We start from the raw sequence: 20806 nt of genomic DNA on the forward strand, positions 1-20806 counted from the left end.
CGTTTAAAACTTGATATATCGAGGTACTTGAATGGCTTTGCAGGTATTTCCTCTTCTTTTTTCTTTTCTGTCTTTGTATAGGATTACAGCTTTTTATCAAGTTGACGTGTTTCATTTTCAGTTTCTTTAGCAGTGTAACATCAGATGAGTTGGTTCTACCAACCATGTTTTCCTTTAATGGCGACTTATTATGGAAGTGACATATTTTTTTGGTGTTGGAAGTGCTCATTTGCTATGTTCTTTAGAGTCTGAAAACAGCCATGTGTATTTTTCTGCAAGCTTTAGCTGTTATTTGCAAATGAAGTCTGTCTCAGTGAGGGTGATGGTGAAACTTCTTGAAGGCCTGAGTCAAGGTCAAGTAGTGAACTTACACTTAGATTATGATTTTGTTTCCCAAAGGTATGAATTAGAGATACCTTTAAGTTCAAAGAAGTCAGTGTTATATGTTTCTGGAGCAGATATCCTAACGTGCCATCTCTCAGCTCCTACCTGTGTTCACATTAGATGTACGAAGTCTGTCTCCATAGCTTCAGGTTGTTTGCAGGGTGCTGCTGTCACACCTGGCTTGCCAGGTCTATTAAATAAGGTGTATTTACACAGTATAACTAAATGCAGTTTCCTATATAATGCCACATCTCTAAGGAATTGTCAGTGTCTTTTGATAAGTGCAAAACAACTCCTGATAATTTTTCTTTCTCATTTCTTATACAAAGGAGAAATTCTAAAACAAACAAACAAACAAAAAAATATATATATGTGGAAATATAATTTTAAGTTACCACTCTTACTTACAAATATGTAATACACGTTGTTTCTAATGGAAGTTACTGTTTTATTTGTCAGTGTAGGGTATAGTGTGTGGTTGTGATTTTGTTTTGTTTGGTTTGTTGTTATTGTGGGGTTTTTTAATTCAAATAGGTGTAAGTTACTTGTGCAGTTTATGTATCGAAGTTTTTAATATGTTTTAATTTTTTGAAGATTTTTACAGGGAAAAATGTTTTGATGTTGATATTGAACATTAGTCTGAAATTGAAAACAGTCTTATCAGTTTTGCGTTATGGAAAAAACCCTCAAGGACAGCAGTACAGTGCATTTTATTACTGCATGTTCCAAACTTAAAAAAACAACCATTTTTAACTATAAGACTAGTAGTTTTCTCTTAGTTAATGTTGTCAGTGCATGATTTCCTGAAGACAGTTGAATAATGAAAAAAAAAGTCATAGTAGCTTTTAAAACTTGCGTTAGATTTCTCGGTTTTAAGGTTTTGCCTCATATACGACACGATCTCGTAGCATTGCTAATCCATTCTGCCAAATGATGGTAAGTTTTGAAAATATTTCCAGAATGCTTCTATATGGTGAAAATACTCAATATGTTGTCTTTGAAACAGCTAATTCTGTGTAGATTGCTATTCCTGCATCAGTATGGTAGGGAAGTAATTCTGAAATCCATTTTCAGTCATTCCACACCTGGACCAACAGCTAATGCTGCTCGTGTTCGCTGGTAGCCTGCCAGTGGGTGAAAAACAGATGCCGCTTTAATTAATAGTCAAAATTAGTGCCATTCATGGATGAAAATTATTGAGGGAAGGTGGTTTAAACAAGTCAATTTTCTCTGAGTTTTCAGGAAATTGATTTATTTTTTCTTATGTCTCCACCCCTGTTCACCTGACGGGGTATCTCTTAAGAATCTGGAGAGTAGACGTGCAAAACTCTTTGATGTAACATAAGTACACCATCCTGTAATCAGCAGAAATGAAGTTTATTTGAAGAATACAGGCTGATGTATTGATTCTTCATGTTTCTAACCAAAGATATGTATTCACTTCATGAAGAAGTAGTTTTTGTTTAACTCTTCACTAGGAACAAATAAGAAAATCTGAGCTGAGTTTTTCTTCAGTATGGCTTGTTTTCATTTCAAAATCTTGCAGTCTTAGTATATAACTTATAATCGCCTGGGCACAGGTCTTCTGAACTCTTACTTGTAAAATGAGGGTATATTTTAGGTGGTGTTGTGTGTGGTGTGGGTTTTTTTTTGTTTGTTTTGTTTTGTTTGGTTCATTTTTGTTTGGGTTGTGGTTTATTTTCTTTTTCCTCCGTATCGTTTCCTATTCCTTTATTCATCTCTGACACTTGTTAGTGGAGCGCTACTATTTTTCTTATGCTTGAATAACAGCACATCATCTCTGTTTTGCTTCGGTGTGCCAAGTAAAATCTGCAAAGATGAAGTACGCTGTTGTCATACCATTAAAAGGATATTTTGATTCCGAGGAAGTACAAGCAGAGCATTCCTTTTGCAATAAAAATGATAGCTTGATTTAAAAAAAAGTGTTTCCTACAAAGAAACAGCTAATTACCTTGATAGCACATTAACAGAATACGTAACTTCAGTAAGGATGCAACAATAAATCAAATAAAGTAATTATATAAATTGAAGCATCTTTTTGAAAAGTAGGACAAGTTGTCTCAGTGTGTTATTTATTTAATACTGACTTAATAACACGAGCAAGCAGACAGGTAAAGTACATCATAATATTAATTATATGGATTTGTGCTATGGCTTGTAATAAATGCTTACTTACTGCTTCTCTTCAAGGGAATTGCTGATCGAAGTTAAAGCATAACATCTTGAATTATTCACAAGTATCTGAATTATGTGTAGATCTAAGTGATACCCAGAAGAGCTCTGATATTCAAACAGGACAGAGACAACACAGACATTTTATCAATTCTCTCAAAGTCGATTTGATTTTTTTTCTTTCTAAAGAATTCTTATTGGGTATGAGATGTGAATCATTCCTTCCTGCACGCATTATTCAGGCTACAAGCTATTATGCTATGGTTTTGAAAAAAGATCATACTTATGTTTTGGTTTAGTAGGCTAGATCTTTTTCTTGTTAAAAAAGAAAAATCCAAGAGAGTTTCCAAAATGTTTTACAAGGTAAGGTTAAAAAAAGTATGAATGCAAATGTTGTCATGATTCCTTTAGACAAATCATATCTAACTGCAACTGGTATCTGATGCTTTCAGGATGATTGGTTTCAGTAACAAGATATTAAGCCATATTGAATTTGACTTAGTAAAATTCCCTTTAAACAAGAATTTATCTCATAGTTCTAACAATTTCTCTTAAACCGTATAAAAGATGAAGACATATTGCCCTGCATCCACCAGGATTTGGTTATTCCACAGATGAGGTGACTCAGGCTGTGACTTGCTGCTGTAAGCAAATGACAGCTATTTTGCATCAGTTGTTGGTAGCGTAATTTTTGCTGACTTGTAAATTAGATGTAATAATTTAACCCTTGTAGTTGGCAAATACTGTAGGGCACTTGGTAACTCAGCTGGAAGTTGCAACAGCTCCGCAGAGAGGAGCAGCCCCATGTCCCTTGGTGACCGCCCCGTGCCCGGAGGAGGGGGCAGGAGCTGGGGGGGGAGAGGGGGGACACACATTCCCAGCGCTGCTGGGCTAATTGCTCTTAGGTCCAGAAGCCAAAGAACAGCAGAGCAGCTTTTTGGGAGTGTAAATTAGTTTTGAGAAGATTTGGTCTTGTAAAAATTAATAATACTGGAGAGTGCGTTAAACCAGCAGTGATTTTGGCAATAAAGGTGGTTCAGATCCTCTTGTTTTGAAGTAGCTCAGAGGGCAGTTTTGAGACACATGCATTTTTAGAATTGTTTTGACAACTCCATTCTCAATTTGAGCTTTTGTTACAGCACTTTGATATCCTTACTAACTAAAGAAAGATATTGATCCTTTGCTCGGCAATGGACATGATCTTTTTCTAAGGCTCAATCAAGAAATCAAGAGAAATTTATTTTTAATGGGAGTAGAGAAGCTATTGCTTTATTTCTGTATTTATTTTGAGAAGTGAATGCTGATTTTGAGTGCAAGTCCTGAGAAATGAAGCTTTGGCAAAGGAGACAAGAAGAATACACAGTAGTTTATGCTCTAATAATTATATTTGTATCATAGATTTTGAGATTCAGGCAGCTTCCATACTCCCTCCACATGTTGAAAAGTCACATTTTCATTGTAACTACATATTGTATAAATCAAAATCCCCTGTGCCGTGATCGTTTGTGTCTTGTGTCCAACAAAACTTCTGATCCTGAGCCATGTGGGTGGGTGGATGGATTTGGAATTCCCAGGTGAATCCTGCCTGGGGCAGTTCTGCAGGAAAACTTGCAAATATAGAGGGAAAATAATAAAGTGTTAATAATGGGAGTTACGTGAGGTTGCAGGATAAAGAATCGTTGCACAAAGTGAGACTTGTCATTTTCAAAGGTAATGTGGGGAGTAGGAAAAGAAATGAAGTAATTTAAATATGAAAGGCAATGAAATGGAATGAATCAAAGTATGACTAACAAGGTGATTTAGTGAGATATAGTTAAGCTGGATGCAATGTGATTTTAAAAGCAAAGGGTAGATTTAGTAATAGAAATGTATATGTTCAAAGCTAGATGTAAAATAAGCAAAGGATTCTATGTGGAGCTAATGTTTGGTAACAATATTTTCACTGTAAAAACTATTAGGCATTTAATAATAATTTATTCAATTTTAAACTACCTCCTACATATATAAACATTCACATTTAAAAAAAAAAATAATAGAACAAGTTACCAGGTTATTGTAATGTAAAATAAACACTGAAAGGGAAAAAAATAAATGGCCCCGTGACTTTACAGTGTCACTATTAGTAAAAACGAGGAATATTTTACTGTGAACTGAACAATGCTGGATAAAATAGAAGATGAGTAAGATTGGAAGACTAAAAGCAAGTGTAAATACCACCTAGTAGCTTGTTGTATTCGATGGGCAATAAAATAAGAGAGTCTGGAGTTTATGAAAGGATATTAGCAATTGCCACTTGTTGGTGACTAGAAATAGTGGACTAGTTAGACCAGTGGTCAGATACTATGTTTGAGTAACGTGTTGAGGTTTTAGATCCTTTCTAGTGATTTTACACTTTCACAGCTGACATGCTAAATACATACCACGAATTCTCTGAGATTAGCCAAATTGTTGAATGTTTAAAGTAATGGATTTCTGTCTCAAAGGATCAGGCCTTGTGAAAACAAAATGTATACCTTATTTGATGTATTCTGACGTCTGATTAGCAAGGCAAAAGCTGCATACACAGTGTACCTATGTTGTAGGAAGATGTGTGTACTTCTTTACCAATATCTAAATGGAGAGTAAATTTTATTTTCTCATTCCATTGTTTCCCTCTCTAAATGGGAAGTATTGTTTATTTTTTTAAAAAAGGAAAACAACTCCTTATTTGTTTTTAGATTAAAGAAATATTCAAAATGAGCACTGCACTGAGGATTTGTATGCTGAGCCTGTTCAGGCTGTGAATCTTTATTATCACTGAGCTTTATCCTTGAGTACATAGCTTGCAATTCAGTTTGAATATTAAGTGTCAGGCTCAAATGCACTGGTGAGAGATTTGCAGCAGCCAGCAGGTTCCTGTTCCAACCCTGGAAGCCTTTGACCTCCCTCTTCATTGATAAGTGCTCTTATTTCACATGTGTCAGCTTACTGGGGTGAAGCTCCTGATGCCAGGAGTGATGGAGAAGGTACCATTACCTGCAGTTTGTGATTTTCAGAGTACAGTAGGAAAGGTTACAGATGCAGAAAAAGATGTGTGGAACTGGTCATTGAGAAATGTGGAGGAAAACGTGTGGTGCTTACAAATCCGCTTCTTTTTCTACTTGGATATAGCACACCCAGAAAGAACTGTAGTAAAAAACCCAAGCTAACAAAATCACACTCGTTTCTGTTTACAAGTTGCAAATCTGGGACAAATGGTTCTGCAGAGATGTATTGTGTACCTTGGCTATAGGTTCCATCATTTATACTTGTGCGTTCTGGTCCTTTTTGCTCGTAGGAAAATCAGTGTTTGATTAGCATAGGCAGGAAAGCTTTATAGGATTTGTTGCTCTTGGGGAAAACCTATTGCTTTCCCTTGACACAGCTATGCTTCCTGCTTTATTTTCTTCTGATCAGAGGTGAGTGTTTGAACTGCAGTGTGGGATCTGCATGGATTTTCTCTGTACTACTTTACATTTTGCAAGCATAGTCAATTATACTCAGCTGGAAACAACAACAAATAATTTTTGAAAAGAGACCCAGCCCAAGGTTCACTTGTTTGATGTAAAATAAGCACTAACTTTTGTTTTAAAATTTGTCGTAGTCATTATACCTAGCAGGAGTAAATCTACAAACGTGGAAATCACAGGATGTCAGGAATTAGAAGGGACCTGGAAAGCTCATCCAGTCCAATCCACCCGCCGGAGCAGGAACACCCAGATGAGGTTACACAGGAAGGTGTCCAGGAAAATTTGTATTATTTCACTGTTTGCTTATTTTTCATACTGAAATTTCATTTCTTTGTTAACAGTAAGAATACTTTTGATGAAATTAGTAAAGATACCTCATGTGCAGGGACAGAGATGTCTTTTGTATCCCTTGCAGAAACAGGCGTGTGGTGAGTCCCACTAATTGTCTGGGATCCAGCAGGGCCTGTGTGACACACCTGGTGTCAAGACCTGACAGCCTTGAAAAGCCACTTTTCCTGCAGCCTGGGAGCTGCCAACTCACCCATCCCACCCCCTCACCGTCCACTGTGCCAATGGATGCTTACGTTTTCCCTGGTGATGAAAGTTGCTTTGGATCAGAAAATGTGGAGTGTCTACCCAAATGAGATTTTTGTCCACAAGAAACATGCTTGGGTCAGTGGAATGTGCTGTACCCTCTGACTGTCGTTTTTCATTAGGTCTCATAACCACTGCATGTTGCTGCATTGCTCTGATACGCTATATTTTCCTGAGTGTGGTCATAGATGCAGCCTATAGCTGAGCTGTTGCTCTAAGAATAATCATGTTATAAATCACAAAGCTATGGGTTGGTTTCCCTTTTTTTTTTCTTCTTCCTCGTTTTGGCAACTGTACTTTCCCTTATTCTGGTCATTAATTTCAGATGATATTTATTAGCATCTAAAACTCTGTCAAAATTTTCATTAAAAAGAAGAATTTAACATTCTTTTGTCTACATTTGAAATTTCTTTCAAAACTGTATTGCTTATACAGGCATGACTCATTTCTTGACCTGTGGTAGGTGACAGAACCCTTAGTTTAAAAATGCAAAATGTAAAAACCCTATTCTGAAAGTATAATGTTCCTGCATTTCAGTCTTTGTATCAGGGTGTTCGGTGCTCAAAGCTCACTGCTGGAATCCATACAAGGACTTCATTTGCTACAGTTGCACTTGATCACAGTTAAGCCTTTTTCAAATTACTTGGTAATTTCTGCATCTTCTTTGAATGCCTTGTTCACTTGAATTTGTGATGAAGGATCTTTTAGTCTGCCAGGCATATGAGTGTCTTACCATGGTTAAGCATATGAGTAATCTTCCTGATGGTTGTGGAATTGTTCTGCCTGCTCAAGGGCTTTGGTTGCACAGTCTCTATTGCAGAAGAGTGAGGAGAAAAGGAGAGGAAAAAAAAAAATCAAAGAAAAGTTCTAAATATGTTATTTGTGAAGTAGTAGGTATGACGACAGTAATGTAACTTGGTGCAGCGAGCGGCTTTGCAGCTTTTTAAGGGACTTCAAAGAACTGTTGAAGAATTTAGACTAATAAAACAGCCAATGCATAGGGTATCAGTTTGGGTTTTGTTTGTTTACTTTGGCTGCTTTTGAAAATATTTTCAAAGAAACAAACTGATTTCTGTTACTTTTTCAGTATTCGTAATTTTCTTCATTAATCTCAAATGATTTCCAAAGTTAATTTTTTGTTCTTCTTTCATACACAAGGTAGTTTTTACCTCCCTTTGCTTTATGCATCAGGAATAGATAAACATGTGGCTTTATTTTTCATGTAGCAGCCTTGCATTATCAAGAGTGTCTTTAGGTAGTCACATAAACATAATTCCCATAATTCTGTTTTACTGCACCCATCTGTCTCTGCTGTCTGGCCAGACTATGGCTGGTTAAAAAACAAAAAAAAATGAAAGGATCTTTGAATGTCACTGCCAGTATTACAGATTTTTTTTTTCCCCTTTTTCAGCGGTGTGATGTGTGCAATACACGGAGTGATATTGCTCAGTCTTTGTACTTCGGGCAGTTCGGTCAGTGTGAAGATGCACATTTTAACATGGTTTGTAGTGGCATGACCTGAGAGTAAGAGTTGTTCTAAGAAAGCAACAGAGATAGATGATATTAGGTCATGATAAAGCCTGTCATCCTTACGAAAAAGCAATATTTTGTCAGCAATCAGTGGTGTTCGTAATTCCAGTGGTACAACTGTAATAGTGTGAGAGGCTTGGTAGTCTGGCAAAGTGCTGATGGTTTGATGACTTATCTTTAAAGTTTGAAAGCACTAATGATCTTACTCATTGCCTGAGTATGCACACAATCACAGGAACTGATGTAAGGCATTTTTGGTGAATAGCATTGTCACAGTATAATTTGAGTAGTTCCCTCTGCGAAGTCTTTAAACCTAATTTGAAATAAAGAAGTTAAAAGCGTCACTAAAAACCACTAAGGCAGGAATGAATCTCTGTTGTATGTAGGCCTGGAAAGGAAGGGAATTACATGAAAAGAACACAAATTTTTCAGGTTCCGCCCTCTAAAGTAGTATATTAACTTGAGATTTTAAAATAATTTTTTTGTAAATTTGTTCCTAATGGATGTAGAAAACAGTTTACATTTTTTTTTTTTTTTTTTATTGAGCAAGTATTGAATTATGAAAGAAAAAATACAATGTTGTTGGAAACATAATCAGTGAAGTACATCATAATGGTGTGTGTCTTGGGTTTTCCCCCCCCCTCTTTTTCTTCCACAGTCCAGTTGATATCTTCGTGCATTGTTGAGACATTAATCTTGATAATAGCAATGAAATGCTCTATATTTTTGAAAAATGGATCTGAAATGAAACAGTAAAGAAGCCAGTAGGGAGGTTTTGATGCTATTTGCTCTATCAGCCATGTCTATATACAGATTTCCTATCTTACTGTGATTCCATTTGTCTTTTCACAGTATTTCTTTCAGTTTCATAACATATTTACTGTTATACTTAATACTATAGTTTTCCTACTGAGATACAGAAAATATTTAAACATCTCCATGGCCTTAGTCACAGTAATAAACATTTTGAACCCAGTGGCTCACCTTGTATTTTAAAAAGTAGGTATTTATTAAAAAGTTCTGGCAATTTCAGTCATCATCGTGTGGCAGGGAGATCTATCTTGCAGATGATGCATTTGTCTCAAATGATGTGTGGAAATTAAAGCAAAGGTAATTTGGGTGTGTCACAGTCTAGTTCAGTCTCGTAGCCTGTATGATGCTGCTGTACTGTGTATGTTGTTTCACGTGTCAAAGTTCTTCTCTGTTGCTGGTCTCTCGTTATCATATTGCATGGAATAGTTCCTAGGGTGCGTAGTGCTAAGGATAAGAAAGTTTTACTATAGGCAAAAATTTACTTCACTTTGACAGATGGAACATTGAAACCTTGTGGGAAATTATTTTCACAGGACTTTACAGTATTCTTCATTTTGTTGTGAATATTTCCAGAATATTATTATTTGTGGTAAATACTGCCTACATACTACCAGTGTATTCTTGACTGTACTTTCGGTGTAGCTGATTTTACTTTTCCCTTCTACACTGACGTTGTTCTACTTCTTGAGCTTCTTCTCTGTCTGCTTCTCACAATACATCTGTGTTTAGTGCTTCTTCTTTCTGAGATACTCTCATCTTTTAGAAAACTGACCTGGGGCACCTTGCTTCCATCCTGCTCTCATCCCACAGACAACATTCCCTGGTGACACGGGGCCACGTCTCCATCCCAGGTCATCCAGCAGCTGCACTCCTAAGAGGAAAGGTGAATCAATGACAATCTTCAGTAGAGTCAGTCATGAGGCTGGTGGTCGTGATTGCATTGACTGCCAGGTTTAAGCCTGGTGGTTTGCAATGTAGACTTCCTCTGACCTGGTGTCAGCTGCCTCCTCCTGAAGAGGAGGCAGCCAGGAGTGGAGTCTGTGCAGTCCTTTCCCTGCCCCATGGGGCACAGCCCTGCTGGATCTAACCATGGTTGGCAGAGCCATGTATTGGAACCTGTGTCTGTCCATTGACCATTGACAGCCCCATCAAGGTGCTGAACCAGGCCTGTGATCCATCTGGGGAGTCCAGTCAGGAGCAGCAGTTCCTTGGAACAGAGATAGGACAGAGACAAGGTGACAGTGTCTCTGGAGTCCACACAGGCAGCAGGACTGGAAGACAGACTGGAGAGAAGATGCAACACTGGCCATGGGGCTCAACCCAGGAGACAGGTTGCCTACAACCCATGTCTGAGGCCCATCCAGGGGTAACCCCCCAGTATAGTTTAGACCAGGCACCACAGCCTGAGAAATATGATTTTTTTCCATTGTGACAAGAAACCCTGCTCTGTCAAATATTCATTAGAATGATCACATTGCAGAAAAATAGCAATAATAAGGTGATGCTCAAGACTTAGAATGAAATTTAATCGTGAAAAAGTGCAGTTGGAATTCTCAGTAAACAGTTTCAATCTACATCTTGTAAGACTAATCAATGCAGTGAGATTCTCTGTCTACATTGAGTATGCTAGAATAAATATCAAATATAGTTTATCATATTCCGGTTGCATTTCTTTTTTTCTCCTTTCTGCTTTTTTTAACCTGATGTTCTAAGGATTTCCTTTTAGTGCCTACGAACATCTCCTTTTGACAGACAGTGCAAATTAAAAGATATGGCCAGCCAAAGGAAACTGGAACCCAAATATGCCCCCTGGGTTTTCATTTACAGTTAGAAGCTACAGACACAATTACTGCTGACAGAAATTCAGAAGCCAGTGGCAGAGTGCATGTGGCAGTAGGCTCATGCCAGGCAGTAATTGGGAAGATTATTTTTAATCAGAGCATATCCTACAGCCCAAACATTAGAAATCTCTTGTAAGGCTGACAGGAAATTAAACTGAGACCAAACAAAAAAGCCTTGAAATAGAAGTAATATGGTTAGAAGTCTAATGATGGTAAAACTCACTGCTTGTTGTATTTGGCTGTTATCTAAAGGGAATTATTTTTAACTTGCTGCAACAGATATCATTGTTTAATTGCATTTTTAGAACAGAATTAAAATAAAAAAATGTCAGATTAGATCAATTTATACGTAGGCTTTTGATAAGGTGTGAAGCAGTAGATGTTAAGTCAGGGCTAGTAACTGTGTGCATGTATTAGTAGTAATCTTTGTTATTGCTTTGGGGTTTTTTCGTTTTGTTTTTATTTAATGTTTAAGGGAGCTGCTTCTATGGAAAAATAATTTAAAGTGTGGGATCCTCTTGGAATGTGTGGCTGTGGTGTTTCTGAAGCCTGCATGCCTGGGGCTGTCTCTCCATGACCCTGCAGAACTGACTGCCTGGGGGAGAGGAGAGCGGGATGCTCCCTGTGCTCATCTGCGCACCTGAAATATTTATTTGCAAACACAACTTTTCCACTTTTAAGTGGATCTCTTCTTTGCCAGACTTTTACATACATACTTAGCAGGACTTCTTGTTGACTCTCACATTTTCCTTTTCTCAGCACAGAAGCATGGGAGCAGTGTAGAAAGGTGGCTCTGCAGTTGCTCCGGAGAAGGGTGTTGCTATTTTTGTGTGTGCCCGTCATACACAAATGTTGTAATACCATAAACAAACAAAATGTTGCTAATTGTATATTTATTTCTGTGTGGCAGGACTGCAAAACAAGAGCCTCCTTCTTGCTTTGTGGAGATATATAACAGTCATGGAAAAGACGATTTAGTGTTAAAAATGCAAATGTTTCTCCACTGGGCTGCTTTTAGCTGCGTGGACAGTCTTAATGACATTTCATGTCAGTACAAAGAATAATAAGGGATAACTTCGAAGTCTACCACAGTCAACTAAGTTATTTTGAGGCTTGTAAATATGATTTTATCAAAATACAGCTTTTTTTTCCACAACATTATTAGCATTTTCCATCTGTATTGCCTTCTATTGAAAACTGTTTCATAGAATCATATGAGTACGACTGAAATGACTGAAAAATCTTGCTTGTGTTTTAGCTCAAGTAGCTGGCATTTGTTTGGAGGAAATTCTATCTTGTCATGTTCATATTGCTAAATATGTTAAAGAATGTTTGCGGTCCGTAGAGCATAGTTTTAATATTCCTATGAGGAAAAAGTTGAAGAGGAGTTAAGTAGTACTGTAAAACTGAGCAAAATGCAGAATAACTCTTTGCTTAAATATTATAGCCAAGTTAATTGTTAGGTAACTATTTTAACATTTCTTGTACATTTGCTCTCGTTTAATACAGTAGTACTTTGTTAATTACATGCAACAGTATGTTCTTAATTGTTCCTGGAATTGCATGCATTCTTAAAATTCTGTACATCTTCTTTCTGTGTGCATTCTGAGCTTCCCTGGTCACTACATCGTACAACTGCAAGATAAATATGGAATACTAGCAGTAACAGTTGCGAGTATAATGTTTCTAAAATTAATGGTAGGTAACATTATGCTCAGTAGAAAGTTTGCTAATATTGAGTGGTCAGATACAGCTCTTCAGAAAAGGAAAATTAATGAACTGTAACCTCAATGAGATAGCATTTTAATCAGTATGAAGTCTGAAAAATGAGAGTTTTCATTTGAAACATCACAGTGATTTGATATCATGAAACACAAGGACCCCAGATGGAGAAAACCTGAGACACTTCATTTTCAGTTACTCAATGCAATTTTGTTGACCACAAATAAGCTTTAGTGTGACATATCTAGATGGTCCTAAATCTGATGTCATTTTTGAAAATGCAGGCTAATTACTTAAAAAATACTTATCCTTAGACATTTTTAAGGAACCCTCAATACCCTTAATTTACCTTGTACTCAGAGATATCTTTGTTTTCACACAAACACTTCCCAGGAAGGAGAAGATGCAGTAGTTCAAATGTATAGTTTATGCGCATATGCAGCCTTCTTACCTGAGCTGCCTTTTCTGTAGGTTTTTTTTATATGTATATGGTTCATTTTATTTCATAAACAGAAAGAAGCTTGTGTCTTCAGCTCAGAAACTGGTTCATGTGGGTCTTTTGGTTTTTTTTGGCAGTAAGTTGCAATTAGTGCTTGGAGCTTCAGTTATGAAGTTGGATCTTGCTTTGACAGATCGTGTCCCAGTGGTGGTGCCTGCTCTAAGGTGACCAAAACACAAAGGTGTTTTCTGGTGCTGGTTGTCACCGTTTCAGATTCTGAAGTTATTGGGGGTTCTTATCAGTACATGTGATAGTGACAATATTATCTGACATGCTTATAGAAGGTGTACCGTTCTGGTACAGGTTCTGGTTGTTGTTATTTATCCTCAGCCATATTAGAGATACCCGCTACTGATCTTTCATTTGCTGATATTTTTTTTTTTATTGCTTTTTAAAATGAAATCACAAATAAGAAATAACATATTTTGTGGAAAAATATTCAATATGTTCACTATTTGGAATTTTATTAAGTGGATGAAAGCTATATTACATTTATCTATGGAATGTTTTGGTAATACACAGACCTAGGTATGTATTTTCATTGAAGACTCAAAATTATGTACAGTGTATCTGCTTTCAAGACTATTTGTATCAGAACACATATACTACCATTTGCACATGGAAATGAAAACTGTGTGCAGGGAGAATCTGTTACGAAAAATGTGGCTGAGCTTACTGTAACTTCTAAAATTCAATGAATAATTCAGTAAAATATTAGATGTCACCAGCTGCTCATCAATGAGAAAAAGTGGCATAGAGTAGAATGTTACTCTATTCTAATTCACAGCTATATGCATGTATAATGTCTTTTGGATACCCCTTTTGTTTATATGTTGTATGTTTTATGATCATTATTCTTGTGCAGATTAGCTTGAAGTTTTCAATTGAAAAATACACAAAAAGTAAATCCTAGTTGTGTGTTCCTACTGAAACAGAAACCTATACTGGGGAAAATTTTTAACTGTGGCGTAGTAATTGCATGTCTGTTTTACTAGGTAAGTTCATAATGCAAACATAGGATTTCCTTTCAAATTAATTGCAAATTGTCTAGAAATTTTTACTGTCCATTGAATGATTAGTAAATAAATAATAAAATCTTTGTTGGTATTTGTGAACCAATAAGCGGATTTTGCTGTTCAACTTTTTAGCACAATCAAATGCTATTATGACCCAATAATGTATGCAACCCTTCTTGTGAAAGCCTAAATAATGCATTATCAATTTTTTTTCTCTTTTTTTGGTTACACCACCTTGAATCTGAAAGCTTCTGTGGCTGCAGGGCACAAATATGATCGCCTTTAAATCTCTCCTTTACAGTAAGAATGTATTTGTTCTTTTCTTAGGAAGCTACACAGAAGCCCCATGCAAGTGGTACCTATTCTTTTAATGATCAGAGCCTCCTTTCAGTAAGTGCAGTGATTTATTTTTTTTGGTTTTTTGTTTTTGTTTGTTTGTTTTATTTTCTTTGGATTGTGACTGAAATCTCAGTTGTGCTGTCCTAATGAGTAAAGAAATACTTTGGGCTCAACAAGGTGCCATGTCCTAGCTGGATTGCAGGACTAATAGACCATAAGTACAAGATCTGGTACTTTTTAGTCTTCAGTGAACAACAACTTGCAAGTGACATGCTTAGAAAATCATTTGCCTTGTTTCTGGCTGTAGGCTGAAGTGCTTTTCTCTTGCATTTTCCTTTTACACGTGAGGGTTATGTCACTACCATATTTATTTTACCTTTGGCTGATTCTGTCAGATAGAAATGACTTTGTATATAAATTAGTCACAGGCACTTTTTTCCTTTAGAACAGCTCTAGATAATTTGTCATGCTTTCCTATTGAAATGCACCCGCAATATCAGAATATGGGATATCATGAATGAAACTTCAGAGTTTATAGGACATGTAAAAAAGTGTTTGTGCTGATTAACATTTTGCTTTTTTTTTCCTCCTGAGAAGAGACTTTCATATCCAAACTATTAGTTGCTATTTCATACTTGGAATTTTTTTCTTCTTGGAATTTTTTCATTTTAACACATACAGATAAACAATATTCATTCAACACTCTTTAATCAGGATATAACTTTCTCTATTTACTATTGTAAGCACAGAAAGTATCAGAAAACACTAAGTCTATGATTCTTCATAGGTCTGTGTTTGGTACTTCTCAAACAATTTTTAATAATACTCTGATTAAAATAAATTGCAATGCTCTAACATTTTGCATTGAATAATGAGCATGGCTTGTTCTGCATTGGGCTGACTGAATATAGTTATGTTAAATAAACACGTATAATTTTCTTTGTTTGTGTAGAAAGTAAAAAGGTTGCAAATGTGCATTGAGAAAATAACAGACTAGATTCACTTTTTGGTTCAAACGTATTAATATTAGTATATGAGTTCTGCCCCAACACACGACGTTTGGCATCATTGAGAAAATTGGACATACAGTCCTCGTTAGGAATAAGAAGAGCTTTATATTTATTCCTCTACACTGAGCACAGTCTTCTTCTAAATGTTTTTGGAGAAAAAGATTTCATTATTTCAAAAGACTGCCTGGCTTACAGGGGGGAAAAGAGAGCCTGTTCATCTCGAGGTCAGATTTAGATCAATTTTGTAGTGCTCAGCACGCTTGTTGCTTTTGTTTTGCCTCTGTTATGAATAGTATTCTCTGTCACAGAATAAGCTTACAGCTCTTAACAGAATTTGATGCAATTGACAGCTTTTGTTAGAAAAATTCTGGTAAAAATTGCAAGAATGAGGTTGGGGTTTCTAACCCATGGGACACAGTGGTCCCTGAGATGATTACTGACATGTTTTTAGGAAGCTAACATTAATTTGACTGTGAATATAGTGCTTCAGTATCTATAAATGCAGTAGAAGCAGAAGATACATATTTTTGTCCAACAAGCTAAAGCAGAAATTTGGGATATATGACAAGAAAGAAGAAAAAAATGCTCATTTGGAATTTGGGGAAGGTTTAATGCTGCCAAATCTCAGTGTGCATAATTGGTATTATTATTTTCCCTTGTGATCATAAGCTAACCAGCACAATGAATATCAATCAACTTCCAGGGCTAAGAGGTCATTTTTGTACCAAGCGGAGACCGAAGTCCAGCGCGTTGCCTGGTAACAGCCTCTGTAGCCGAGTTGGCTCCTATGTAGACCATATGGCTGGGCGTTGTGCCCTATTCACCCGTGACATGGTGTACACATGTAGTACATCACTGATTATAAAATGGTTTGTCCCAATGCCTTATTTAGAAGAAGCATTTAAAAATAGCAGTACGAATCCAGCACAGACGTGTTAAGATTATGGAATTGTAACTAACGAAACAAATTTCTGTCACAAGTGTCAAAAAGCCCAAGTAATAATCACAGTAAATTTTGTGTTTAGTATGCTTCGGTTGAGTTTAAGTTCAATTTCTAGCTATAATTACTTTACAATATTTTTCTATTTCATATTGATAGCCAAATAGGTTGAGGTAAATATGGTTTTAACAGTTTAATAAGAGAAAATCCTGCATTTTAAAATGTAATTTTGTAATGTAATTGGTTGATTCTAACAGCCTATGGATTTGTTATTTGACCTTCTATTTATTGCGCAATAATATCTACAGTATTCAACCAAAGATGCAGGGCATTGAGCAAACCAGTAAACAAAGCAATAAAAGACAGTTACAGAAAAGAACAACTGAAAATAAACACAACAGGCAAAAGAGATAGAATTGTTCTAAATAGACAATGGAAAATCAAGCACAAAGAGTGACTGGCGAGGAGTTTGTAGCAGAAATGGACATAAACCTTAGATCATCAGAGTCCTCATCATTCGTTCCCTTAACCAGAGCATTTTTCCCATTCCCTTGTCACGACCTGGGATTCATTCAGGTGGGGATGCTGCAGAGCGTGGTGTCAGGCGATGGCTTGTGCCGTGATCTCTGTGCGCTGGCTCTTGTGTGCCAGTTAAAGTTGAAAGACAAGAAATGGGGTTGATCTCATGTGTAATGACAATGATCTGCAGAAGTGAAATGGAAGATTATTGACTGGTATCCCAGCTCAGGGAGTTGGACAGGTAACAGTGGTTAAATAGCATTTCCCTGTGTTTGGCTTTCTTGGAAAGATGAATTGTTGTGGCTTGGCCCTATGCAGCTCCCTTGTCTAAAGCTGCCATTCTTCGGCAAAGAAGCCGTTTCTCTTTGGTATTGTGACTAAGTTCTCTGAACACAGTTCAGGGAAAAAGTAGAAGAAAGCTATTATATTTTGCAGAAAGTTTATATGATTCCTTTTGAGATAAAAGTTCTGGGTGCTTGCCCTTTCTATTGCTTTTTCTTAATCTTCACATTGTATTTAGTTGCTACATAGCTTGATGAACACACCATAGTTAAGTGATCTTGTTGTTTTATTACTAACATGTTTCATTGTCTAGAAATTTGTAAGGTAATAGAGAAAGGATGAGATAGTGGTGCTACTCCATGTTAGTTTGATAGTTACATCCTTTGGAAAATCTGCCATGATTATCCACATTTTAAACCCCGGTGGAAGGAGATGCCTGTATGCAAGTATGCTGTTGGTCTCAAAGCCGTCTTATCTTCGTTTCTCCTTCAGTCTGTCAGTGACAAAAAACCAGTTGCTGTCCTGTTAACGCCTATAAAGCCATTGAGAGAAAGGCATTTAAACCCCTTTTCCCTAATTTTAGAGCTGTGTTTTCCTTTGAATTGTAAACGTGTTGAAATAAGTAACAGAAAAATAGCTATTATTGCATTGAAAAGAATTTATTATTGGGGTTATGGGTCCTTTTCCCCCTTCATTAAACACATATTTTAAAATCGTCAATAGAGCAAACCTATTTTCCAACACAGCTTAGTATGCCACAGAGTCTTCTGAGGAGTTTAGTGTGATCTAGGGATTTCTACCTGAGTTGCATGAACAAAATGATTGTGAAAGAGAGCCATTCTAAAATATCATAATTATTTTAGAAATAAAGCAGTATTATAACCTTTTTCCAATAAAGGCATACAGAAAAATGATATTAATGATTGCATTCGTATTTGTCTTTCAGTATTGTAATGTAGTCTGAATGATAGTATTAGTCTAGAGAGTTGAATATTTTTAAAATTACAGCACTTTGAATTATTGATACCTGTGAATTACAATAGAAATGGTTGGAGAAGGGTAGTTAGATAACGTAAATGAAGCAGTAAAGTTCTGCTCCATTACTTCATCTGAGCGAGGATGGGGAGCTGTTTAGTTGTTAGTGTCTGCTCCATTGTCATATTATTCATTGTTGTTTTGCAATATCTTCAAATATCTTCAGTGGTTGTTATAGGAATTCATTAAGAGCCAGACGCAGTGAGGCATTTACACAGTCCGAATGATAAGCAGGAGAATACTGTCACGGATGTGTTTTCTTCAGAAAAATGTAGCTAAGATAGCTCAGTCTGACCTGTGTTTGAATTTTTTCTAGTGCTGGTGCAAGGTAATTCAGTTTTAGGTGGTTGAATTGTAATATTGCTCTTCAGTTAGTTAGATACATGTTCGGTTACATATGATCTTCAACTCTCTCCTGCATAGGGAACTAAATATATTACCTTTGTTTAGTTCAGGGATTTTTTCTTTTTTCTTTTTTTTTATCTGCATGTTCTAAGGTTTATATTATTTAATTTCTCATAGGGAAAGAAAATATTGTGTTATTTTGTTGGGTGTGCTAAGTTGGAGTTTGTCAGTAAAATCTCTAATGGTCTTAGACAAAAAGAGCAGTTTTGTGGTAGCAGGTTTACGTGAACCACTGTTAAACCACTGCTGTACTTTACAATTACCTAAACTGTAAAAGGGGGGCTGGGTGTGTATGTTTTTACAATGTACTTAATCACTGCTGCAGATAATTATATATGTATGTATGTATTTTAACATCTAAAGAATTTAGAAGCTGCTCTCTCAAAGCAGATCAAAGAGCATAAGGCTTACTGAGATGGAATAGGACGTATGTTTTCAAAATACGATTATTGTGAACTATACCTCAGTAAGGCAGGTTAGCTTTTTAATTTGCTCTTAGTTGTACACAAATGTACATGTAAAGAACTGTTGAATAATTTCTTCTTTTCTTCTTCCCCTCTTTTAAGAATGTAGTCAGTTTTGCGTTCTGATGGATTTTTCTGTGAACTTTCTAAATCCTCCATCTTTGTAAGTGATGTTTTTAGTCTACCAGGTAAAAGCTATAGGGTTTGAATATGGATTAACCTTAGAATCTGAATTTACTGGATGCAGCAGCCTGTTTTCTGGCACTACTGAGGTATTTCCTTCATAAACATTATCTTGCAGCCACTTTCCTATTCACGCATTATGAAAATTTTCACATGCATGTAAACACTTAGGTTAGAATATTTCCATTGGCAATTGGAGGCACTCTGGATATTCTCCAGATTACAGCATTAAGATGTTTTTGATCAAGTTCATTTCCGTTGTGTTGTGGCATTTAAGAGATACCAAGTCCCAAAATTCCTGAGAGATTAGTATGTGTCATTATCTCTTTATTACAGAAGGAGAAACCAGAAAATTGAACAGCCTGACTGATGTGCCAGGAGAGGGTGTATAGCAGAGCTAGGATTTGAATTCATATTTCTCAAATCCCAAATCATTGCTTCTGTTACTGGGCCATCTTTCCTCCTGCTCTCCCTCTAATCCAATACCTTTTATTGTTAATGATTTTTACATTTAACAAGTGAAAAAGAACTTACAATTTCACGCTCTCTCCTGTCTCATAAAAATTGAAAATTTTCCTCAAGAAAATCATGCAATTATTAGTAAAATCCTATCAGTGTAGCTCAAAGCTAATTGAAACTTAACAGTCCTCTTGATGATCTGGGTCATGTCAAGGGTGTTAGCGTTCTTTAATAAAGATATACGTTTGATCCTTTTTCTTTGAAGAGCTTACAGACTTTTCTAACTATTTTGATAATGCTCATTATGCAAAGAGAAGGTACAGCCACTGCGAGCACTTGGGTAGTTCAGTATAGCACATGTTGTTAACTGTAGCAATGAGATTGTGGGTTTTGGGATGTGTTAGCAGCCCTGGATTCCTGGAGGGTTCATTTGTGTGTTGCTGTGTTCGTCCTGCCATATTTTAAACTCTGAGTTGCTGCATCTTCAGTGTGGTCGCTGCCTGAGCTCAGCTACTTCAGTTAGGCTCGTCTTAGAGGATGGCAAAGCCATGATCCTGCAGCAGTGCATGCATGTAAAGTTTTGCAATAAATCCTCAGTGAGTCAGGCCTATATTCAGTGGGGAATCACTCTATCCCTGCATGTGGTGCATTCATAGTCAATCTTATGCCACAGTATTTGGCTTTTTGTGTGTGTGTATTGTGTGTTGGATCTGAGATCCTGCTGAGCTGTGTCTGGATGCAGCACTGGGCACAGGTGTGATAGCATATTATTGTTTCAGTGGGTGAGTATCTCTACTGCTACTGTTCATAGAAATGAACAGGACTTGTAGATTGTAAGAATTGGATTAGATGTGGTGATTTTTTTTTTCTGTTAAGTTTGAGGTTGTTAACTGAGTTGACAAGTCTGTGTTGTAACGTGTTTCTCCTGTGTAGCTTGTGCACAATCAATAAACAAGAGGCTATGTGAGAATTTTTACTCATCCTGCAAGATATCGTAGAAATCATATAACCATTTAAATTTTGAATACGGGATGGAGGTATGAAAATATATCTTTGGTGGGGATGGAGAATGCTGGGAAATAAGAAATCG

General features: G+C 36.5%; 1 protein-coding gene across 24 annotated transcripts in view; it reads left to right on the plus strand.

Annotated features, from left to right (window-relative positions):
• Positions 1–20806, plus strand: part of RBFOX1 (RNA binding fox-1 homolog 1) — a 1107892-nt gene that overhangs the window by 441197 nt on the left and 645889 nt on the right. For 20 of the 24 annotated variants that reach the window (XM_071814923.1, XM_071814928.1, XM_071814931.1 and 17 more), the window contains one exon: positions 14408–14470. The exons of the other annotated variants lie outside the window; for them this stretch is intronic. In XM_071814923.1, the coding sequence (XP_071671024.1) occupies positions 14408–14470 (63 nt within the window). The remainder of the gene's footprint in view (positions 1–14407; positions 14471–20806) is intronic. 24 annotated transcript variants of the gene reach the window in all.

Source organism: Patagioenas fasciata, chromosome 15 (assembly GCF_037038585.1).
Source record: "Patagioenas fasciata isolate bPatFas1 chromosome 15, bPatFas1.hap1, whole genome shotgun sequence".
Taxonomy (NCBI): domain Eukaryota; kingdom Metazoa; phylum Chordata; class Aves; order Columbiformes; family Columbidae; genus Patagioenas; species Patagioenas fasciata.